Raw genomic sequence first — 25,504 nt, 5'->3', positions numbered from 1 at the left:
CGACTGGACAAGTCTCAATCCTCATCCTACTGAGCAGGAGCACCTGCCATGAGCTCAGCTGTGAGACCCTTCCTCCCTTAGCTCTTAGTGCCTCCTCTTCTCAGTGCTCTGGCTCCCCTTCCTGGGCTCTTCTGCTGGCTCATTTCCTTGGCTTCTAGCTATGAGCCCTGAAACCTCTTTTTTTCTCCGTCTATATTTTCTTCCTTCTCAGCCTATTTCTCTTTTCGAAGCATGCCATTTATACACTAATGACTCCCAAATTTATATTTCCAGCTTGGACTTCTATCCTGAACGCAAATATATTCTGCTGACCATGCAGTCTATGTGGACGTCCAATAGACGTCTCAGATGTCACATGTCCAAAACAAACACCTGGTCTTCCCTAAAAAATCCGCTCCTGTGGGCTTCCCCATGTTGGTAAGTGCAGTTTCATCCTGTGGTCTTTTTTGCCAAAGACCTTGGGGTCATCCTTGACATCTTCCTCCTCTCCTGCTGCTCATCTGACCCCTCAGCAAATTCTGTTGATTCTTTCAACCATGTGAGAATCGATCACTTCTTCACCACTACAGTTGCTGCCACCATTAGCCTCTACTTGGTGGAGAAGGTTCACTAAGTCACGATGACCCCTTTAAGGAAGTCAGGCTGTGTCCCCCCCATTGCTGAACAATCTCTGGTGGCTTTTGGTTTTCCTCAGAGTAAATAAAAGTCCTTACACTGACCCACAGAATCCTGTATTTCTGGTTATATTTCTTTCCTCCAGCTCCTCCTTACTCTGTTCCCACTGGCTTCCCATCGTCCACCACACATGAAGCCCTTCCATTTTCTCATCACCTTTCCCGATTTTATTATTTGCTCCATCTGCATCTGACAGGCTGTGTTTCTTACTCACTAGTACCTCATCTACCTTGCCTAGGAATGTAAGCTACCAGGGGGTTGTTGGGTGATCTGTTTGCTGCTCTAGTACATAGCAGGTAGGCAGTAAACTTGGGGAATGACTCCAGGAACGTCAGCGTGTGTTCAGAGGGCAATCTGAATTGATCTAGGACTTTCTGAGTCTTTGTTTTGAAAAAAAAAAAAAAAAAATTACACTGGATTTTTTTTTTTTTAAATATACAAAGGTTCTGGCACTGGTTCAGCATCTTTCTAGTTTCTTCTTATGCCTTTCACCAATGAAGGCCCTTTAATGAAATTTTAAGAGCACAAAAAGTGATTATGGCTACTTTAGCTTTATCTGTAACATTTAATTTCTTTTGAAATAAGGTGTGTGTGCATTTATTACTAATGAGATAAAAAAGATACATAAGAAAAAAGGACTGAAAGGAAATATGGTTCATGTTGATAGGTGTGACTTCTGGAGGATGAGAATATGCTTTGCTACATTATTTTTCTATTTTAGAAATTCCTACAAAAGTATAAATTAAAAGATTAGACAAGAAATAATGTGAGTTCTAGCATTGTCACTCAGCCAAGTGATAAACAGTGACCAAGCAGCTATTATAGGTCAGGTTTTGTTCTGCATGTAGAGGGTACAATAGTTAAGAAAAGGCAAAGTCCCTGGTACTGGGGAGTCAGAGGCCAGAGAAAGCCCTAGGTAATATATCGGGTTCATCAGTGCTGTGAAGGAGAGGAGAGCAGGGGAAGGGGGTGCAGAGTGGGGAGACAGGTGCCATTTTTATGGATCAGGTGTCCTGTGTATTGAGAAGGCTCTAAGCAGCCCTACTTCCCACTTCCTTGAAGGATTCTTTGATCTGATACTAAGGCAAATTTATAGTCAACTGCTATAGCTCTATGACCAAAAAACCCTTCTATTTTTGCCACCAACTCTCTAATTCCTACTTCTGCTGCTTCATCAGTTAGGTTCACCCAGAAGCAAAGGGAAATGTATGATCCCAGCCCAGGGCACATCCTGAGGCCACACAGCAGGCCCTGCTGCAGAGCAGTGATTTTAATACTTTCTGAGCACCTGGCAGAGGAATCAGTCCCAGAGCTGAGGATTCAGTAAGATGTTCTTGCAGAACAGGCTCTAGAGCCTGGAGTAGAGTCAAAGGTGAAAGGGAAGGTGACCTCAGATTTTCCTCATCAAAACATTTCTGATTCTTCCCAGGGTCAGCACAAGCAAACATGGCTTTAGAGACAAAAATGAATGCAGGGATGTCAGAACAAAGCAAAAATCAGAAAAGGGGGCCACATGACTGCAAATGCCTCTTAACATAGATTTTAATTGGCGGAGACTGTTTAGCTTATTGGAAATAAATCCTTTCCAATAGAGAATATCCTTCAAAGGCCCTCATCACAGGACAATTCTAAGGAGAAGAGCCTCGTGTTCCCATGTCCTTGCACCAGACTTGCCTGTCTCCTCTGCCCTTGGTTATGTTCACCAGCTTCTCTATCCCCCCTGAGTCGGCCAGAGCTTTGGCATTCTCCATGTTTTTGCTGGTGACCTCGTGCAGAGCACAGCAGATGGCCGCCATGGTCTCATCAGACAGCACACTGGGGCCGGTGCCGCCGGGAAGCCGGTTGACCAGGTCTCGCATGGCATATTTACCTGCCAAATGTAAAAGATTTCATTCCACTTTCAAAAGGTACTAGGTTTTTGTTTTTGCTGCTGTCGCAAGATCCTGACAATGTGTTCTCTCTTAAAAACAGAACCTCAGGGGCACCTGGTGGCTCAGTCAGTTAAGCATCTGTTTTCGGCTCAGCTCATGGTCCTAGGGGTCTGGGGTTGAGCCCTGCATCGGGATCCCTGCTTAGCGGGGGAGTCTGCGTCTCCATCTCTACCTGCCTCTCCTCTCTAATAAATAAATAAAATCTTCAAAAGAAACAAAACAAAACAATCCATCCCGCCGCCCCCCCCCCCCCGCCCCCGCCTCAAACCTCAGAAGGCAATAACACAAAGAAAAAACATGACAAAATGGAAAGTGACAAATACCAGAACTTTAGGGGGGAAGTTAATGTTTACTACAATGCCGACTTGAAGAAATGATTGGGTTATAAAACATTACAGGAAGCCACTGAAAGGAAATGTAAATCAGTGTATAAAACTGGTTATACCAGTTGCTTCAGTTGAACTATTTTCATTAACAGTGAGACATAAATTACAATGGTTTTATTCTCAATTGAATTCCTATACATCAACAATACCTTAAGTTCCTTATAAAGCCTTTAAAAACTTATCTTTGAATAAGTTTTAAAGCTGGACCAAGTAAGGCTGCCACACAATACTTTTCATTAAATCTTTCTGGGTCTTAATGTGAGAACAGGGAACCACTGCACATTTTTATCAAGTTGAAGATAAATACCAGCTGATCTGACATCAGTAGTGATAACAACATGTTAGTTTCTTTAAAGAGACAAAAGTGACATTTGGCATTAAAATGATGACTGTATTATCTGATATGATGATGCAAAGATAACAGAGTTCTTGACAGGACAGGCTGGGGAGCCCCGAGCTACTGAAGCATTTCTTTACAAATACTCAGTTTCCCTTACTTCTCCCCAAAACCAAAATCTCTCTAGCTTGTTCAATGTCAATTACCAACTGACAAACTAGAATAATTGTATGACACACAAAAGAAATGAACTAAAGCTCGAGTAAATATTTTATTTTTTTTCTATGCTAATGATTGAGTGGATACAAAATGGGGCTTTTATTAGTGACCTATTTATATACAATAGTAAGCAGCAGCGGACAGGCCCTGACCATACGCTGCGTAATTCACAGCATTTCACAGGGAAGGCTCTGGCTCACTCACAGCGAACACTGGTGTGAATAACAGAAAAACAATGTTGACATTATAAGCCAGAAGATAAATGTGGTTTCTAGAACAGATGGAAGTTAGCACTGGTGATTTTGAATACTGGCAAAAACCACAATGTCCGCGACACGCCCTTTGTCCTTTTGCTGGGCGCAACTTTAAACTGCCCCCCGAGACTGGGAAGGCAGCTCCGTGTGCCTGTGAGTGAGCCTGGTGGTTCCCTCGGAGCTTGCGGCTCGGACAGCTGGCTCGGTCCCACTCAGGTTGGTAAGCGCGGGAACTTCCGTGGGGCGACAAAACTTGGTTTCCTTGTGGAGGACGGCTCTGGAGAGAAAGGCCATTGCTAGAGCTGATGACGGGCATGAGCAGAGAGTGGGGGTGTCCAAGAAGGGGATGGTTCAGAAGGGGATGGTTCTTAGGAACAGAAGTGCTGAGTATATTAGGATCGAATATTGAATCTGGGAGGGGTTTAGGCCTCAGGAAAAAGGGATCTTTATAGAGAAACAAGAAAGGGATTCATGAAACCATTTTAGAGTGTTCCAGTTGGGTAAAAAAATGCTCACAGAAGTTTACAAGTGGGTCAGGACATTCACGGGGAACACAGGGGTGCACTGACAGAAGGCCAGATGCCCTCGGTGGTATGGGGCCTGCACCTCTGTGCCCCCTCCCCGCTGTGCAATATGGGCCACACGTCATATGTGGTCAACTGTTTATTTCTTAGCATTAGGGACTCCCAGGCTATATGTACATCTTATAAGAAATTGAAACACTATAGATGTAACAAAAATAACTTAAAAAACTTTCTTCAGGGAACTACAGGATTTCTCTCCAGGAAATGTGGGAACTAAGGGTTACAGTGCATCTTGGCAGCAGGACCTGCTGGCCTGTGAACAGGGTGTGGAAGAAGCTCCTTTTCTCTCCTGGGGGGGCACAATTTGGCTCAAAGGAATGGTGTGTTAAGAGCAGGTTAATCTCAGTGATAATTTAAAATAGCAGCTCTGCCGGGCTCCGCATCGCAGCGCTCACGGAAGCTGCCAGGGAGTCCTCACGGCGACTCCTGCAGGTAAGCACTGCTGCCCTTGTTCTTGGTCTCTCTCCCTCTGTCTTCCCCCTCTCTCAGGGCAGGCATATTTGATCGAGTTTAATACCTATTCACTAACCCACATCCTGTCAAACCTCCCCTCCCTCCCTCCTGGCCTGTCATCGGCGGTGGGGCTGGCGTGGAGCTCATCGTCCATCCTCTTGTTTGATTTGCACAGCAAACCCATGGTGAGGACCGCAGGGTGGTCGGCTCCCTTTCAGAGGCAGGGCTGGAGAAGAGTCTTCATATCTAGATGAAAGAATCGAGGCTGGTGGGCTCACCACAGGACCCCCAGTGGCACAGCCGGTGCGCAGCAGGTCAGGGTTTAACTTGAGGTCAGCTGGAGTCTCTGGTCTTCCCTCCCTCCTATACTCTGCTTGAGTGTGGCAATGGCCTTGCAGGCAAGCAAGCTAAGCTGCCGAGGGTGGCAAGCTTGAAGAAGTGCTCAGCGTCAGGTTCATGCAAGTGCCAATCCTATATCTGGGCAGCCCCGGGTGGAGGGTGCCTCCTACCATTTTGTACCCTATGTGCCTCACTTGCTTTAGCCTCGTCCTGACCCTGCCCTGGTGGGGAGATGGCCTGGGATAGTGGTCCCGCCATGGCGTGAGCACTTGCACAGATCTGAGAGGGAAAAGCTACAAACCATTTATGTGATTTCTTTTTTTATTTAGAACATGGTGGTGTTGGTAAGTTAGCAGTTATCAGTCTCAAAAATCAGAAAGCGAGAATTAACTTCTTTTGTTGCTCAGGAAATGGACCTCTCTTAGGAAATAGAGACACCAACTCTATCAAGTAGTGTTGTAATGTGTAACTGAAATTGCTACCTTTTTTGAAGATTTTCCTTTCTTGATCAAGGTTTAATTAATGAGTTTGCCTCTTGCTGAAAAGGAATGGTCACAAAGTATAGACAGCACAAAGGGTACACAGATCTGCCGAGACACTAGAGAGTAGACTTCAGTTAATCATTTTAAATGTCATATTTTTTATAAGTCAAAAGAATAGTTTTTTTTTTTTAAAGTAGGCTTCATACCCAGTGTAGAGCCCAACACGGGGCTTGAACTCACAACCCAGAGATGAGACCTGAGTGAGATCAAGAGTCGGATGCTTAATGGACTGAGCCACCCGGGCAGCCCTAGTTTTATAAATGTAGTTTCTCTTTCTTTATAGCTTACCTTGTCACCAGAACATACCTATGAGCTCCTTGTTGCGAACATCTAGCGCCATATTCCTCAAGGCAGTTGCCACCGAAGAAACAACTCTATCATTGTCCATTCTGAGCAGTTCTACAAGGATGGGGAGCCCTTTTTCTTTGCGGACAGCTGCCCGGATGTATGCTGCAAACTAGTGAGTAAAAACAAGCCATAGAGTAGTGTAAAACAGAGTTCAACTCTCAAATGCTACTGTCACCTAAAAAAGATGTTTCCAAAAGATAAACTAATAGATTAAATGTTTTCTTTTCAATTGGAGATTAAATCTGTGGTGTCAGTAAAGAAAAAGAAAAACAACAACTATAGTTAGGGATAAAGACAGGCTAGGATGACTGATTTAAAAAGAAATCTTAAAGCCTGGAAATCTCAAACCACCATCTGCCATACATTTTTTGCAGAAAAGAGAAGGCAGTGATTGCTTTCTACCTCAGATACATATACATGATTAAGGAAGGATCTTGGGTCTTCTCTGTACTTGGCCCCATGCCAGGTCCAGAGGCTATAAATAGGATCGCAGAGACAGTAACTGATCAGTGCACATTATAGAAAAACCGGTCTCCATCAATACATTCTTTTCCTATATTCTCTGCACCAATATTTAGAGTTCAGTAACCTTTCAAAGAGATTGACTGAAAAAAAGCCCTTGCCTCAGAAGAAAAAGAATTCTCCAGAAACACCGAGCATCGTAATTCATACAGACTAGTGAAAAAGTATATTTGCGTGCAGAGTGCTTTCTTATGCAAGATTAGTTAGCTGCTGCTGCTTTTTTAAATTCATAGTCAAGAAATTCTTTTGTGACTATGAGGCAAGTCTGTTCAGCGAGTCAGCGTGTGTACCATTTGAATTGGAAATGAACGCCAGCTAAGTCATCAGGGAAATAACCAAAAAAAGGTAGCATTTGAAAATTGGGTCTTTCATCTTGTTTTGAGTTTTTATTGACATTTTTTACCAATGCAAATTGTTTTTCAAAATTTAGGATAATTGAAAAATGTTGCTCATAAAACATCTAATACTTTCCTGCTGTGGTCAAGGCATGAGGACAAAGATCTGCCAGCCTTTTGTGTTACTTTGAACATTAAAATATATGATTGACCACTGGGTTCCTTGCATACCAACAGAATAGATTACTTTAATAATACAAGGAAGAGGAAAAGATGCATTTCAAAGGTCCTAGTAACATTCTTCCTAAACAAATACTCCTATTTTTCTAAATCAAATGAAATCTATGGGTAGGGGAGGGGAAGGAAATGGAATACATGACTTGCTGTAGACTAAAGCACTTTCTCAACTTCTCTCTGAAATCTTCAAGGACAGAGTCGACACTTGTCTCACCTGGAGACCACCTGGCTCAGCCCAGCCCAGAGCATTTCCCTTCTGGGGCACTATAGTCATCGCTACTCCCAAAATAGCTTGACTTGAAAACATCTGTGGTGATGATTATCTTGTTTTCTTAATGAGGATCTAATATTTTGATTTTAGATACTTTTGAAATTATTTTAATACAGTATTTATATTTTAAATGAGCCTGCCATCTAACTTTCATTCACTAAATGACTCGAGAAGTGTAATTAAACACAACTCATATCACATCTATTTCAATTATTGTCTTTTTTATTATCATCGAATGTGTCTCTCGGGTCATGAGAAACTGGATGTGAACATTGAGTCATCAACATAAATATATTTATGACTACTTATGTGCCGCACAGTCGTAGGTCCTTCATGTTATTGTCTAAGTTAGCTCTCACAACCACCTCGTGAGGTAGGTATTACCTCCATTTTACAGATGCAGAAACAGGATGGAAAGATCCAAGCCCCCTAGCTAATAAATGTAAGGGCCAGGATTTGAAACCAAGGGGTCTGACTCCAGAGACAGCCCTTAGATACCAAGCTATTAGAACGTTAATTAAAAACAATAATAACAAACTAACCATGCTGGCTTAGCACTAGGCCATAAACATTTGTATACATTCATTATAGCAGTTGACTGCATGAAACAAACCACACCTAGCCTTACCAATGCTTTTCTCTTTCATGGATAATACAGTGGCCACAAGGTTCCCATTTTGGGAGGTGATGGTGGAGGAAGCAGCCAAAAACAAGCATTATAATAACTCTACTAAAATACACTTGTCAGACAACTCAAAGACAACCTATGGAATGGGAGAAGATATTTGCAAATGACGTATCTGATGAAGGGTCAATATCCAAAATCTAGAAAGAATTTATTAAACTCAATACCCAAAAAACAAATAATCAAGTTAAGAATGGACAGCAGATATGAATAGACTTTTTCCAACAAAGATATACAAATGGCCAAGAGACACATGGTTAAGATGCTCGACTTCACTCATCATCAGGGAAATACAAATCAAAACTATGATGAGATACCACCTCACACCTGTCAAAATGGCTAAAATTAACAACACAGAAAACAACAGGGGTTGGTGAGGATGCCGAGAAAGGGGAACCCTCTTCTCTTACACTGTTGGTGGTAATGTAAGCTGGTGCAGCCACTTTTCATGTGTATGTGGAATTTAGGAAACAAAACAGATGAACATAAGGGGAAGGAAGGAAAAAAAAAAAAAGGGAGGCAAACCATAAGAGAGTCCTAACTATAGAAAACAGACTGAGGGTTGCTGGAGGGGAGGTGGGCGGGGGAAGGGCTAAGTGGGTGATGGGCATTGAGGGCACTTGTGATGAGCACTGGGTGTTGAGTGAGTGATCAATCACTAAATTCCATTCCTGAAACCAATATTACACTATATATAAACTAACTAGAATTTAAATGAAAAACTTGAAACAAAAAAAATACACTGGTCAGGAGATTTTTAGAGTTTGAAAATATTTCAGAAAAGGACTGTCTGGGAACTTGGTAGATGATGTTTTAAAAAGTCCTGAGACCCTCTTACAGTTGTAACGGTAAGAAACCACTTTGAATTTTCATAAAGAAGCCACACAGCTTTGAGGAGAAGGGGTAACTTTTGCTATACGTATGTTCTGGAAGAGTCTGAGACAGGAACAGTGGTCCCTCTGCCCTGCAAGTGCTGCCCTAGCTCAGCGCTAATTCAGGCCCCTGGCACGTTCAGCACAGAATCCCAGCCTCTACTTTCTACTTCTTTGAGTTTGTCTTCTGTACTGCGGCTAAGGGGACCCAACAGTATCCACATCTGTGTCGCCTGTCCGCTTCAACCCTTGTAGTGGCCCTTCTGGTGCAGGTCATGTGGCCATCATCCTTGGCCATCAGGCCTGTCTACACCGCCTGGGTCCCACCTGGGCCACGTGTGAGCTGCCTGTGATGCCCCAGCAAGCATCCTGTAGTCTCTGCCACACTGTCCTTTCCTCACCTCAAGGTCTTTCTCCTCTTGTCCCTTTCTCTGGATCACTCCCTCTGTAGCACCAACCTCAGACTCTGCGGGCTTACTTCCGCTCATTTTGAAATACTCCATTTGGGCAGCACCATTCTTCCCAGAATCCTTCCCTACTTCTTGGCTCTCCTCTTTGCCTTTTTCTCACCTGCCAGGCTGGGTTAGATGTCTTTTTAAGACCCCACAGTACACAGATCCTGTGGAGTCTACACTGTACTGACTTGATCTGTACATTTTCTTTCTAGCCTCCAGTTTCTACAGGGAGGGCTGTGTCACATTCATCTTTGGATCCCCAGAGCCAACTGCTGTCAATCCCCCCCCCCCCCCCAGGTCTGTCCTAACGGCTGTGTCCCTTTCACCGTCATTGTTGGTCTGGGCTGGCCGCACAGATGGAAAGAAGTGTGGGGTCCCGGAGGACATCATACCTTCCAGTTCCCAGCAGAGAGGTTCTGGAGAGATCCAGCAGAGCCTTCCAAGGTGGCTGGGTTGGAACTTTCTGCTAGAAGAGTCAGATACGGTTTTACCACTGATGGATGCCACAGCATCTCAACCCCCTTGGGGGACTTTGACAGTCCTGGGATAGGACCAACTCCATCCCACTGCAAGACAAAGAGCACACGTGAAATGGAAGCAAATGAACACACTACACTCTCCAATACTTGAAAACATTCCTCTCTGCTGGATTCAGCTACAGTGAGGTAGAAAAACTGTATAATGAGAAATTTTCTTTTCTTGCCAAATATGTGATTTCTTATTCCCAGAAAAATGAAACCTCAGAGTTTCATGTCAAATAAAATGCTAACTTGATCCTCCTGGGGTGTTTTCTTTTTCTTTTTCTTTTTCTTCCCCCAGCAGCTTGGCTCTGAGTCCTTGCTGGGCGACTCTTTTCCTAGCAAGTCGTCCAGCTCGCTCAGCCCCAGCAGTCGGGCCTGTGGGACCTCCAGTTCCAGCCGGTAGGACAGGTTCCTCAGGGTGCACACGCAGTTCTCCACAGTCTGAAAACCAACACAGCGTATAATTAAAACCATTGAGGCACATTACTGCAAAATGCTTCTGTACCGAGCAGCCGTGATCTTAAGTAAATGCAGAATATGAGAGAACTTTTTTTTTTTTTAAACTTATAGGAACCTGAAACAATCTAAGGAGAGGATCACGATTCTAGAATTTCTGTGGGATACCCAAATGACAGAGCGCAGAGCCATCCCTGTAAGTACATTTGTGGATCTCATGTCATGCTGATTAAAACGTGCCAGGCTCTGGAAGGGGAGATGCCGAGAGATCCTGCCTCAGGATTGCTGCAGCAGCAGACACACCCAGTTGCCGCACCCTCACTCCTCCTTGCCACCGGAAGTCCTCATGTGACAAGAGGTGTGACTAGCCCCATCTCTGGGGAAGCCCCTTCCCCGGCCCCATCCTTGGCCTCTCCAGCCATCTCCAAACCCTCCCCTCCCTCTGGAAAGCTCCACAATCTCCTTCTCTGTTGACATTTTGCCTCCCGTACATTTTGCTTCCTGTACCTCCTTTTGCCTCTTAAAGACTGAGTCACACCTCTGACTGGGCGGCCGTCACTTCAGTGAGAGCGCCCAAAACCAAGCTCCGCTCTTTCCTAGGAAGCTCTCCTTCCAACCTGCTTACTTCTCTCAACTTTATCTACAGATCTTTTGGTTCAACGAAGTTCAAACAAAAACCTGGCCATCGCTTTGAACTCTTCCCCTCCCTTCTCCCCGAGCCCACCACTCATCATCCTTTTCTACCGCAGACCTCTGTTCATGGAAAGACTAACCAGCAGGGCAACAGAGGGAGGGGTCAGAGGGCAAGGCAGGGGCTGTAGAGGAGGGCATCGGAGCGGGTGCGGGGTGGAGGCTGTGGCCTGCATTGGGGCTAGAAAGGCAGAGCAGTCGGTGGGTCACAGGGCCTCGACCAGGAAGGTTTATTCACTACGCAAATACAGATGGATCAGATTCGAGCCACAGAGGACACAACTGGAGGAAGCAGAGCAGGGGCAACCACAGTGACCGTTAGCCCAAGAGAACCACGAAGGAAGTCGAGACCCTGCCACCCTGTGCTAAGTCCTTGGCTACATGGAGTCACTCAGTTTTCCTGGTTTTAAGGCTATTTTCTTAAATTGTCATGTCGCTGTTAATTTGTAACTTTTAGAGAGACTCCCCTTAATCTGGAGTATAGCGTGATGAGTAGGAAAGGCTCAAGAATTCCAGAAAGAATGAATGGCATGCAAAGAGCAGCGTCAGGCAGCCGCTGTCACCTGCCGTCGTGGCCCTCGCAAGGCCAGCCAGCACTGACCTTGCTGTCGTAATCGGATGTGTTCACGCACGTGTGGATCACGTAGAGCAGCGAGTCCACCAGCCCCTCGCAGGAGCGCATCTGCTTCCTGGCTTCCTCCCCTGCGGAGCTGAGGTTCCTGCACGGGCAGAGACATATAGGAGCTGCTGAGCTCACTCCTTAGCCACAGAGCCTGACCTTACATCTGAGAGGTCGGACGACAGTGGCCATGCAGGTCCCAGGAGAGGAGATAGTTTAACATCACGAGAACTCACAATAACTAGCTCCCCATTATCTACCCAAATAGAAGGGAGCAGGGCCTCTGAACTCTGAAGCCCTAAAACTATGGCACACTTTTCTAACCTCCTAAAAATTGTTTTGGGGTCTATCCTCAGTTTCCTTATATGCAAAAAGGGGAGAATACTGATCACCTCAGAGGGTCATGCTGAGGAAGAGATGCTCCATAAAAAGCATTTGGAAAAGTGCCTGCAACGCCTGTTAGCCAGGGTGGTTATTTCTAGACATGCTCTACTTCCCTGGTTGGGCCACCAGTCTGGCAGCCCCCCGCACCTATTACAATGTTTTGCCTAGAGTAGGTAGGTGGTCATATATGCTTCCTGAATGAACAGGAGAAATGTCATTTCTTGTAGAACTATTCAAGTTAAATATGGACATTTCTTATGCTATGATTTTTCTCATTTTTTTCAAATATAAAAAAACCCTGAAGATTGTCTTAGGTCTCATCCATATTGAAACTTTATATAAATATATATATATTTTTAAAGATTTTATTTTAAAAAAAATCTCTACACCCAATGTTAACTCCCAACCCCGAGATCCAGAGTTGCCGGCTGTATCGACTTAAGCCAGCCAGGTGCCACCATATTGAAACTTTTGATATCAGTTTGTCTTCATGAATTGATAAACAAATTTTGAAGATCTACTTTATGTCTTGTTAACAAGGGTTCTAAGCAAATTCTGAGATTTTCCAAACACAAGCCAAATAACGGGGAATTTTGAATGATTTTTCTTTTCATCTTTTTTTCTGGGGCCAGAGAAACAATGTCACCCATGGTCCCTCCCTCCTCTGCTCTTATCTTGAGTTCACTTCTCAGCAGCAGCCCTCAACAGCTGCTGTCTTCCATTCCTTCATAAGCCCCTGGGACCCTTCGCTCCTTTGCTTTTCCTCCCATCTTGCTGCCCTTCCTCAGTTGTTTCTGCTGGTGGGTCCCTCTGGAGTGCCCAGGACTACTTTGGTCTCTTCTTGTTTTTATCTTTACATGGGTAGTCTCCTTCTGCTCCTTGGCTTTAATACAACCCATGGGCCCATGCAGGACTCCCAAAGGTCTGTCTTTAGGCTGACCCCTCTAAAACTCAGGTTCCTTTATCCAACTGCTTTCCTGGTGTTACCACATGGATGGCTAATTAGACATCTCAAAATGACGTGATCAAAACTCTCAACTGCTCATGCCTCCATCCTTTCTTCTTCCTGTGCTCCCAATTGATTCAGCCAAAGATTTAGGTATTAGCTCCCCCTCCACAAAAATACTCAGTATCTCCTACCTTGTTCCAGCACCTGGTCTAGGCCACATGGTCTGCCTGGATCACTCCAACAGCCTCGGCCTCCCAGCTCTACTGCTGCCCTTGTTTGGTCTTCACACTGAAGCCAGGAGCCAGTCCTACTACTCCCATGATTAAAGCCCTCTGAAAGGCACTTGGGATAAACTGTAAACTCCTTCCCCTAACTTTAAAAATCCTACGTAATCTGGTACCACTCTGTGCCTTGCCCATTAAGCTCTAGCCATAAGCCCATTTTTTGCCCGGAGCCATTATACTACTTGTTCCCTTTGCTAAGAACATGCCTCCTCCTGACTCCTACCTCACCCTCATATAAGCAGCTCCTGGTGGTATTTCAGATCTGGACTTCAATTTCACCTCTTATGAGGGGCCACCTGACTATCAAAATCATCTCCTAGGAACTCTCACATCACTCACATCACTGTGGCACCTACTGTTATTCTCTTCTTTGTTTTCCTCAATAGAATATCGTTCTGTCTGAGCAGGGGCCTGTCTTGTTCATCACGGATTTCACACAGAGGGCATGCGCCAAGAACATTTAGCCCTGAACCACTGGGGGAGCCGGGCTGGTGTGTCCTGTCTCTGGGAAGCCTGGCAGGCTAGCTCCCTAGAACCAGGCACTGAGAAAGGATGAGATGCTCCTTCCACAGTAGGTGCTATAATCTGCCCTCTGATGCACATATCTGAGTTAGGGAGCTGGCCTGTTTCCCAGGATCCTGATTGTCATCCACCCATAGCAAAGGGGCCGATACTCACTTGTCACAATAGTGCTGCTTCAGAGCAGCAGCCCAGGCTCCCTCCTTATCTTTCAAGCTGTTACTGAGATGCTTGGATGGACACTTAAATGTCAGATCGCGTCGCTGTGTGTCAGACACTACCCTAAGCACTTTATATGAGCTGATTCTTCGTAAGTGTGAGACAGTAAAGATGTAAAGATGTGGAGACTGAGGCTCAGAGTGGGACAGGAAGCCAGGCTGCCTCTCAGCGTCACCACACCATTCTGCCCCAAGGCTTCTGCCTCAAGTTACCAGAGCACTGTATGCTTGGGACACTGGGTAGAAACTGTGCTGATGAGTATTAATGGCAAATAATAAGCACTACTGTCCACACTTGAAGGAGCCTTTATGAATTTCACATGCTCAAATAGTATTTGAGTTTATCTTCATTTATTTATAAAACTCAAACCCAATGATTGCTTAAGCCATACACCTTTTTTACCTTTTAAAAGCAAGAAAGTTTTAACCATCACATTTTGAATTTAAACAAAAACCAGGCTCACAAACACATTAGCAGTCAGGATGTGATGAACCCAGAAAATTGCTGTTAAAGTAGAAAACACTGGAATTTTGGCAGTAATTTCAGACTGAAAGGGCCCTTTTTACTAATCCACAGAAGAGTCATTTATCAGATAATGTCTTTCAGGCCACTAGCCTGTGCTCATGGTGTTTTCCTCACAGGATAAGAGTCCAGTGGCCTAAATTTTGAAACAAACTTGGAAATGTAGGTAAATGTTTATAAAATGAAGTAAATCCTTCTAAAATCAACTTACCCATGACACATGTTATTTGATCAAAGTATTAATTGGAAAGAAGAAATAAAGAATTTACCTCAGGCAACCTGTCGTATTACGTAGAACGAGTGATGTCTGAAATTTAATTTTATGATCATCATCAAAAGAAGAGTTATTCCATCCAGAATGAGGAACGATCACAGTGTTTGTTAAGGTTGAGAGAGCATCTCGAATGATTGTCATCTTTACAGCATCACATGAAGATAAATTCCAAAGAACTCCTAAAAAATGAGATTAAAAAAATCAAATTATCAATTAACGATCCTGCAGGTTTAGTAATACAACAAACCTATCAGCCCTAATTGATGTGAACTCAGTCTGTTCCAAATCTAATCTATGGCCTGAATTTACAACCAGGCAGGGGATGGACTTCTAATAAACGTTGAGTGAACATATGTGAGCTTCTGGCAGTGTATTACAAAGCTGTAACAGTCCTTCTCCTAAGTTTTAGAGCCTATCCATCTATCAGACAAGATGACTGCAGCTCTGCAAAGCAAATTAGAACTACTCTCTGAGGGGAAGGGGCACAATCCAATCAACGGTCATAAATATAACGCATCTCTGATTGTTGTAAAGATGTCATTCATTCCTTCATCCCTTACGTTCAATGTTCTGTGTGACAAACCACTTTTAGAATTTAGTACTTGGAAGACATTTCTCTTTCTCAAAAGGCTGACATGTTTCTTTTTATTATGCTTCCTTTTTCTACTTTTGCCACTGGGAAGCTCACGCTTAAATATGCTTGCAGTAAAATACATAGAGGGTGGTTACACGTGCTTCGTCTCCCTCATTTAGGTAAGGTTGAAAGATTTTTGTTTTCAGGTGATGAGCTTTATTTCCATGTGCGGGTCACTGCCATTCCTTTCTGGATAGAGACGAGACTCTCAGCACACTAAGCCTCGCATCGGGCCGCGGCCAGCAGACCTCAAGCGTCCTTACCAGAGTGCTATTTAAATTGTCAGCATATTAGAGCGCCTTCAGCACACAGATTTTCGAAGATTTATTCTTTTAGAAATTAGAGCAAATTCAAGATTATACCTATTCTCTGTCCTTTTCACATCAACGCATTTTCCCCAAGTTAGAGAAAAGTGGGGCGAAGATAGGCGGCGCAGCTGGCGCCGAGGTCCGGGGTCCCTCCGAGCCCTGCGCTCCTGACGGATTCTTGAGACGCTCAGAAGCCTGGACGGTGCTTTTAGAATTATCAACATACAAGAACGCTTGAGGCCGTGTGGAGGGGAGGGGGTTGGCAAGGTCTGGCCACTTCCAGGGGAGTGGGTCAAGCCCCGAACATGACTGATCAAGAGTATGGGGGGAAGTACTGCTCCAGGGCAAGGCAACCCAGCCTCTGCTCAGCCTTCTCCTGGACAAACTGCAGGGCCCTCGACAGAGGAGGGAGGGGGGAGAGGGCCGATAGGAGCCTTTCCCTCCTTCTCCAGGAAGGAGAAGTACAAGCATAGGGCCGGACCAACGGCAGCAACCCCCCCACCCCCCCCATGCTCTGGCCAGCCCGGAGAGGGCCAGCGCTTCCCCGCGCTGCACAGGGAGTGGCTGCTGGTGGCAGCTGATGCTTGGGTCCGCTCCTCTCTCACTCGCCTTTGACTTTTGGACCTGGCTTACCCTTGTTTCCCAAGGACTTTCGCTCTTTCTCGGCTTCTACCCTTTGGGGTGGGTTAGCTCACCATAACCGAAGGATCTCAGCCTCAGCAGTGCTTCATCTAGTTAGACCCCAAATGGGAGGGAGGTTGAGACAGTTTGGGATCAGGAAACGTAAAGACCCTGATTTGTCTCTGAAAGCCTGTTCTATCTACCATTACAGACCTTTGCTTATATGATTATCATGTGGCAAACAACAGATGGCTTCTAGTCAAGAGGGCGGCATACCCTGGGGGTGCTTATGAAAGGAACTTCAATTCCTCAGGTGGAGCTATTTCTCCATGGATTCTGACAGAATTGGCCATAAGTTTCTATATAAAATGGTTTTCATCCAAGGAGATTTTAATCTAGGGAGGTTGTGCTCCCTGTTTTTTGGAAGTTTCGCTGGACTCTCTCAAGGGCAGCCACGGGAGGTGCGGAGGGAGGACTGGCAGCAGGTTGCCAGATCCCCACACCAATTCACCCAGAGTGGCTCCATACTTACCTGTTCTCAATACTGGGCTGTACTGTGTGTTTCTGTTTGAAAAAAAGTTTCCTGTCTAAAAGACATCTGAAAAGCATTGTTTTAGGGGAAAGATATCAGAGGACTGATGACCATGGGAGGGGCCCAGGAGCTAAGGATGAAAAGTCCCTGGAGGTCTGTCCTGATCCAAAGACAGGGGAAGGGAGAGAAGATGGAAGAAAGAGTAGGTTGAGGCATAAAACTGTGGCTGATAAAGGCTGCCACGAATGGGGCTTGAATATTTCTTGCTAATGAGGACAGACTCGACCTAGGGTATTCTGGGGCCTGTTGGGACCTGTGCCAGCCACAGGACAGCATGTAGCCCAGATGCTGTTGGTGGGCAGGGTCATCTCCTAACTTCCTTGACAATTTTGTGACATGTTTTCAAAATCCTCACTCCACAGAATTCAACACATGGGGAAGGGCTGCATTTTCTAAAACGCTAGGCTGTACTTCACAGAATAAATGTATTCTTGTAAAGTTAACTTTAAGGCAAGGCTTTTGGAAAGGAAAGCCTATTACATTATAGGCTATAGGTATAAAATCAGATCCACAGCTACAGAAATGAGACAGCGTGAGTCACAGACTTCAGGTGAAAACATAACTAAGGACAGGGATGGTTTTTTGCCATGATGGATCTAGGAATTGATGCCTAGAAGGTCTCTGATCATTGGCAGAAAATCTTGTTTTTTATGGTTCCTGCCTCCACTCCTGGCTCCTGTAGGACCTACTTCTGTGAAGAGGAGATTTTCCAGATTTGCAGATTTCCCCAATTTTCTGTGCAGGTACCAGAATTTTGTCCTGCCCTTTCTTTCATCAGGCATCTAGAATGACCAGTGGAGTTATATGCCATTCTGTAGTTTACTTTTAGCCCTTATCTACATGGGACTGAACAGTCATAAATCAATATAAACTATGGTAACATGATCATTTATTATGATTTTACTCTGTGCCAGGCATTGTGGGCTTTACACAGAGTCAGGCTGCACAAAATGAATTCTATATGTTGATTTTTTAAAGGATGAGTGTTTGTATTTCTTAATTTTAATATCATTAGGCAAGTATAATGAGGAACAAATACTCTATCATGATCCATTCTCTTACATGTCTTGTTACACATATGCAGAGCACATAATAGGTGCTCAAAAATATTTGTTGATGGATCCAATTTAATAGCACATATTTATTTTTGGATTTCCTTTCTGCCAGACTTAGCTCATAATTATTACCTGCTTTTCTTAAGCTGAGTATTCAGGAGTGTCTTTAAGGTTTATAACTATGGGGAGAGGTCAGAACAATGTCCTGGATCTTTAAAGGAAATTTGCCAGCATAGTTTTGCTTGCCTTTCATTATGAAGACTAAAAGAGATGGTTATTGAAACCATCATCTTAGCTCTGAGGATAGGAGAATCACATTTCTGTTATATGTCTAGAACCAGAAGTTAAGAGTTATAGCAGTGTGCTAGAATCCTAACCCCTAAAAACCGCAAAATGGAAAAGATCAGTGTCGCCCAATTAAAAAATGTTAAATTGTTTGAAAATATGTAACCCTTTAATAGACAAGGTGACTGTGTTATCTTTTGGTCAGTTGAGATGGCTTTTTGATCATAAAATCACAGGCTTTCTGTGAACGTTTCTCAAAAAATGTTCAAAATTATTCTTGACCAGAAAAAAAGAAAAGATACTATTTTTGCTAAGTCTGTTGCATTCAGGAGACCCATACCAAGGCAGCTTTATCATCTTGCACTGAGTTATGTTATGCCTCTAATCCTGCACTTTACCACGTAACACAAAGAGCTATAGCACTGGGTGTGGATTTAAACTAGCCACTTCAAATCTCAAAGCAAGTCTCAAGACATTAATATTTTTTCCCCCTATCTTCTATTTCGAAAATAAGGTTATGGAAAGCCTAAACAACCAGTTCTGATAAACCAATATTGGATGAAGAAGGTTCAGTTGAACTTAAAAGCCTTAGCTGTGGAATGATTAATTTGGCTTATCTATTCAAAGTAAAAAGCACCATTCTTAAGACCAGTTAATAATACCTATGTATACTCCACCTCACTAAAGTAGTAATAAAACAATGTTCTCTCCACTTAGTCTGTCTAGGCCTTCATTTAATGGGTCCGGAAGAATGTTGCTAGAGCAGTAAGTAATGAATAGTAAATACACCAACTCCCAGATGTAGCAAGACCGCAGAGAAAATAGAGAGCCATAGGATTAGCATCCTCATCAACATGATAAACCTCCAGCTTCTACGTCCTCATGCAAAGTTTGCTTCAAAAATATTTAGTGGCGTACTCCATTATCCCCTGGTTTCTAAAGAGAAAGTTAAAAATGAATCATAATTTGGTTTAGGAAGCCTACATATTTTATTTAACTTAAAGTAATTAGCTATTTGTTGTGAGGACTAAGAATATACACATACAAACTAATTTAGAAAATATTAGAGAATTTCATGCATATTATTGTAGAAAAAGCTGCTTCTTCTCTACTGCAGAAAAAAGTGCACACATTTTTCAGTAGCCAATAATTGCAATGAAATACTCCCATGAAAGATGAAAGTTCATTTTCCCCCCAAAGAATGAGTAAAGTAATTACAATACTCTTTCACATAAATCCTACACTGCAGAATTTTGAAAGAGCTCATATTTAAAAGTAGCTTTATAAAGCTGTTTTCACAACCAATTGATAATTTTATAGTCAAATCAGAAACTGATTTTACTGATTAGTTAAAATAATGGCACTATCTGAAAAATGTGTTTCTTAATGGAAAAAACCAACAAAACATTTGGAAAATGTTACTTCTCTGCTAGCATAAATATGTAACAGCTTACACAATTGTTTTTCTTTGTGATATGAAAGAAATCTAAAACCATTAATTTTTATATAGCGTTCAATTTATGTCCAGTTTCCTAATTATAAAAAAAAATGCTGGTGGATATTGCAAAAAGAAAAATAAAATAGCCAAAAGAAGTAGTGCACTTTAAACGGCACTATTGGGCATGTTCCTGCATCCTTATTCTTGGGGTCTGTTGGTGGTCCTCCATCAGTCCTCCTTTCACAAGGCATCTACTAGGTACGTAGAACTGCCCAAGCCTTATTATAGCAGAGAACAGATGCTAAGGCCCTGCTGTTCTGGCACAGAGTGAGCGTCATGACAGGTCACTCTCATGACTATGCTTCAGCTCAGAAGAATGTGTTCACAACTCCCCCCCCCCCCCCCCCCCCCCCCCCGCCGGCGCTTCTCCATCTATGGTGCTCCCTGGAACACACTGGTGTTGGGATACCCACCCTGCAAACATTTTTGACAAGTGGGGATAGAAATATTAGGCTAATGGTGAAAATACAAAACATCAAGGCTTTAGATCGCATATGAAGGTCAGAGTATGTGTGCATCTTGCAAACTCAGTCCGTGGACAAGGCAGGAACGTGGGCTTCTGAAGCTCTAGGGCCACTGGGGCTCCTAGCACGTGCCTCCATGATTATTCCCCAGTAGATAGTCATTGGCTGAAACACTCATGATCTAGCAAATACACCTCTCCATTTCTTCTCACTGAAGCTGCCCCTGAAGCTCTCCCCTAACCCCTGTAGGGATTTTACAACTCTGAGGCTTTTTGTTGGGAAGATAGTAATGTCATGACTCTGTGGTTACTATGTTAGGTCACAATATGGTCTCCTATATCCCTGTCCATTAAAGATATGCAGCTCATGCTTTTCAGATACACCCAAGCATGGTACAGATCTGTGCTGTACAAGAGATGAGCTATCAGCCATATGTGGGTAGTCCAAATCGACACATGCTAGAAGTGTAAAATATACAGTAGAATATGAAGACTTGGTATGAAAGGAATGAATGTAAAGCCTCCTATTAATAATTTTTATATTGCTTATAAATTGATTATTGTAGAAGAATTGGGTTAAATAAATCACACTGTCAAAATAAATAATACCTGCTCCTCTTTCCTTTTTCCTTTCCTAGTGGCTAGTAGGAAGTTCAGAATTATACGTGTCCTACATTATACTTCTACTGGGAAGTGTTTGTAAAGATACTTGTTCATTTCATGCCAGCATCTACGGGAGACATGGAGGGGAGTCCTCTGCTCTCAAGAGGCCTCGCCACAAATAGTTATAACACAGGGCAGTCATCACAAAGAACCCAAGAGTATGAGAAGCAACAAGCACAGCTTCCATGTCATTTGTGATAGGCACTCCATAGCTATCCTCACGCCAAGCAACTGGTACTGCGTTGATCACTGGGGAAGCCGGCACTGGGATGGGTAATTTGCCTGAGGCCACAGAGCTGCAAGGAAACAAGTTGATCTCACCCCAAGACCCATTCAGCCCCAACACCATGCTGCTTCTCCCCAGATGTTTTTCTGTGCATAGGAACCTGTCCAGTAGGATTGGGGAGCACCACATCTGAGCTGGAGTGTGAAGGGCAGAAGCCAGGGAGAAGCACTAGGGTCGGGGAAACCATTCTAGGTGGGCCACAGCCTTGGGGGAGGAGGAGTTAGTGGGGATCTCAAGGCTTGGGCTAGCCGAGAAGGGAAGGAAGGGGGCTGTAGATGTCATACGCCAAGTGGGGAAGTGTGCGAGGCAGGGATAAGTGTGATCCCATGGATGATGATGGAGGGCTGATGGACCAAGGGAAGCAGAGCCTATGTCCTAGGAAGTAGTTTAGGGGGAATGTGATGAGGGCCTGAGGAGTGAGTGAGGAGGAGATGGGAAGGCCAAGGGGAAGGGCAAGTGCTTGTGACCACAGTTTGGAGCCTGATGCAAGGTGAGGGCTGATCCATCCCAGCTGAGCCCCAGCTCGGCATCTGTTGAGAACCTGGAGCTGTAACAGGAATGAGGCAACTGGGGCAGCAGGAAGAGAGCAGTACAGTAGAAAATGCCTACCATTTGTGGCTTCAGGCAAATCACTCAAGCTTTTCACCAGGACTGGAATGCTGTGAACAAATTATGAAACTGGAATGGAGCTGAAATAATGGGAAAGCGATTATTATGAGAGTGGGACAGAAGTACTATCTTTACTCATAGAAAAGCCTTTCTTGCTCTGGCTAAATGCTGAGGGAACAACACTCATGGTGGTGTATAATCGCTCCCAGGGTTCCTCAGATGCTACCGTCTCAGCAGGGATTGCTGAACCATGTGTGGGGACTCCCAGAACATGCCATCATGGATTCTCATGTCTTCCTTCTTCCTGCCCTCCCTGCCGGCCAGCATAGCCGGCTGCTTAGGTGATGGGCAGTCCAGCTGCCCCGAGGGCTGGGTCCCCTGGGAGGCCTGGCCCAGCCAGCTGGGTGGGCCTGGCCTTGCTCGCCTGCTTGCTCCTTGTGGTTTCCTGCACACAGCTGATGCATACTCCAAGTCAGGCATGGGAAAGTTCACTTGGGTCCAGCTGTGAGCAAAGTGGCCACCACCTCTGGTTTCAGCAGCAGTAGTGAGAAGACACTTAGGTGATGTGGGAGAAGGAAACTTCCCTGGAGGTGGCAGTGTGGAGCCGATGGCTTGGGCTAGCCGCAGAGGCTGCACACAGTGGGGCTCCAGCCTACAAATTCAAGTTGAAGGAGATTGTTCCTGCTGTTTAAATCTTTCCCTGCCAAAGGACACGAGTGATAGATCTTTAGAGTCTTTAAAGAACACAGGGTTAGCCCATGTCTCTGTGATTTTTCAGGTACAAAGGTGGATCACAGCATCTTTGAAAAGATCTATCAATTTCTAGAGATCCGTTTACAGACTCACATTTACATTTCAGCATAGTCTTATTTCAGTTAATTTTGCAATTTCATGGGTAGGTTGAGAGGATTAATTATGTAATGTAGTCACGGAGTCCTCCATAGCCTGGAAAGGCATTTCTGCTGAAAACAAATCAGCTTACAATTCAGAAATGCTGATTGAGAACTGCCCGTAAGGGATGTAAAAGATGGCTCTTTCTGTCAGGGGAATTTGTAAAAGTGAACGGGTCACACAAAGGGAAATTCTCCTGAGAGAAACACAGTGATGCCAAGGTGGCAGGAGGGCAGTGACCCAGCCACCCTTGTTATTCTTCTGGTTACTTCAGCGTCTGGCTCAGAATTAGGTCATTTACACTGTCTTAGAGATCTGCCTGAGAAAAAGTCACTGAAGTTCTGTGTTCCACAGTTGACTTTCATGGGTTCCAGGGATGTGCTGCTTCATGTGCATTGAATCTTCAACCAGCTGTCTGGCACCAGCAGAAGCTTAGAGACAAAAGTACCTCCGGTACTAAGACATGAGAAGTCCTACAGACTCAGAAACCGCAAAGCACTCAAGGGACCTGGGCTCATGTCTCTTGGGCATCTTCTTTTTATATTTTTGTTATAGGCCTTCATATTTTTCACATATACTGGCTGTCTAATCACCTGAGGGAGTGTGTCACTATGGGGTCTCTCTTGTGCCAAAAAATTCTACTCTGACCCACAGCTGACCACCTGAGTTCTCTAGGGACCTCTGAGACTCCCCACTTGACTGTCTCATTTTGCATGGCATGTAGAAGCCTACATATAGTATAGAAGGTCATATTCTACTTACAAGGTTTAATCTTCTCATACTTGGACTATAAACCTTGAAATATTCACAAGACTAAAATCACATTTCACGTTTTCTAAGCAACCTGATGCTTTATGAAGATTTCTTGACAGCCCTTTCTAGCTCAAAGTTCTGTGACTCTGAATTAGGAGTTGTCCCATTTATAATACACCTTTTTTTTTTTTGTTACCAATTAAACTTCTTTGTCATTTTATCTATTTATTACCAATTTTTATGGTGTGAAATGTTCAGTAAATAAGAAAGTACATGATTCTGTTGTTCCTGTTTTATAAATTAGGGCACGTGGTAAGGATCCCACGGATGCTGGCTGAGAACTGGGAAGAGATGTTGCTAGATTTCTGAAAATTACCCATGCAACTCCTGATGCCTCTAATGGTCCACAAAAAGCAGGACAGAAATAGGCCAACTCCTCTCTGGACCAAAGAACAAATGACTTTTTTGAAGGCATAATAATTAGACCATGGGGACATGTTTAGTAAATTATTTCATCCTGTAATGGCACTTAACAGTCCAAATGGCTGAGTGCATGTCCACTAAGCTCTTTATAGAACAACCTACTGTTTGTTTGCTAAACTTTAGCCTGGCCCATCTACCCTTCCTTAGTGCAGGACTATCATTTTCTTCTTAATTATTACCTAATTAGAAACATGGCACTAATGATCAGTAAGGGAATAAACCTAATTTCATGTTCTGCATAGTATCTGAAATCTACTGCTAGCATCCAAAAATTTTTAAATAAACAGTGTGGGAATATTTTACTTAGCCATATGGATGAATAATCACTTGCTAAATTGGAAAGAATGTGAATATAGCAGTCATTTAAACAATGTCTATTATTATTCAAGAACAAAGGCTACTTTTTGATATTTAACATCAGCATTAATAGGGATAATAGAAATTTGGTAGTTTTGGGCCATTCTGATTCATTAAAAGGCAGGCCTCTGGATTCTGTGAAATATCAATTTCTATAGCTTTTAAAAAATGATGCTTTCAGGATGCTCAGTAACTCGAAACTCATATTTCCTGGCTTAGAAACACTATTTAATTATCTCAAGCAAATGAGTTCAACATATCTTTTCTAGTGACAAGATGTTCCCACTTTCCACCCATAATGTGTGGCCTAGAAGACATTCATTTTATAACTCAACTGGGAACAACCATACTTTATACAGCTTTCAAGTTTAAACACAATAAAGGCAAAAAGTATCTTTGTGATTAAAAAAAACAAACAAACGAACACAAAAACAACCACCCTAACCACTCATATAGATCAGCAAATACTGAAAGAAAAGCTCATTAGGTTTCAACCTGGAAAATGTTCAACACAACGAAGAGAACACACAGAACCTGTTACATTATTAGAGGACCATTTTAATTAACGATGACAGCCATACTGTCTTGAGATAATACACCTGGCAAAAAGCACTTTTCCTTTTCTTCCCTGCAAATAAAGATGTGGCCCCAAAATGCAGGTGCTGGGCAATTATTATATTTAAAGCAAAGGTGAAGCATCTTCTTAAAAGAATAGCTAAAATTTCTTCATGTATGTACATAAAAATGCCAAAATGAAACAAAGGGGAGTAGAAGAAAAAATAAGTCTTTGAATTAATAACTAGGTTGCATTACTTACTATTAAGATAAAAAGTATTTTTACTTTTAAAAGGGGATAATATTTTTTTCAGATAATATAATACTTCAAACACAGCAGTTCATTTGTGCTTTAACATCTCACGATCCTAGGCCGACTACAGTCCCCACCGAGGAGCTCCTACACCATGGCTGCGAAGGGCCAGAGTTGTGCGAGGCTGGCCAGGGCCAGAGTGATTTGTAGAGCTGCTGGCCGAACATTGAGGTTTGAAGGGATAATTTTCTGTTTTCAAAGAGGATTTTACAGGAGACAGGCAGCTCATAGGGCATGCTGGGTGATGTGGTCACAT

At 43.6% G+C, this 25,504-nt stretch overlaps 1 protein-coding gene across 13 annotated transcripts in view; it reads right to left on the bottom strand.

Annotated features, from left to right (window-relative positions):
- The window catches only part of PKP4 (plakophilin 4), a 232,433-nt gene that overhangs the window by 8,991 nt on the left and 197,938 nt on the right, over positions 1-25,504 (bottom strand). For all 13 annotated transcript variants that reach the window (XM_038584576.1, XM_038584589.1, XM_038584575.1 and 10 more), the window contains 6 exons: positions 14,878-15,061; positions 11,714-11,831; positions 10,216-10,407; positions 9,838-10,011; positions 6,027-6,177; positions 2,350-2,545 (listed from right to left, as the gene is read on the bottom strand). In XM_038584576.1, coding sequence (XP_038440504.1) covers positions 2,350-2,545; positions 6,027-6,177; positions 9,838-10,011; positions 10,216-10,407; positions 11,714-11,831; positions 14,878-15,061 — 1,015 coding nt within the window. The remainder of the gene's footprint in view (positions 1-2,349; positions 2,546-6,026; positions 6,178-9,837; positions 10,012-10,215; positions 10,408-11,713; positions 11,832-14,877; positions 15,062-25,504) is intronic.

This window comes from Canis lupus, chromosome 36 (genome assembly GCF_011100685.1).
Source record: "Canis lupus familiaris isolate Mischka breed German Shepherd chromosome 36, alternate assembly UU_Cfam_GSD_1.0, whole genome shotgun sequence".
In the NCBI taxonomy this organism is placed as follows: Eukaryota; Metazoa; Chordata; class Mammalia; order Carnivora; family Canidae; genus Canis; species Canis lupus.
This window is presented reverse-complemented; position numbering and strand designations above follow the sequence as displayed.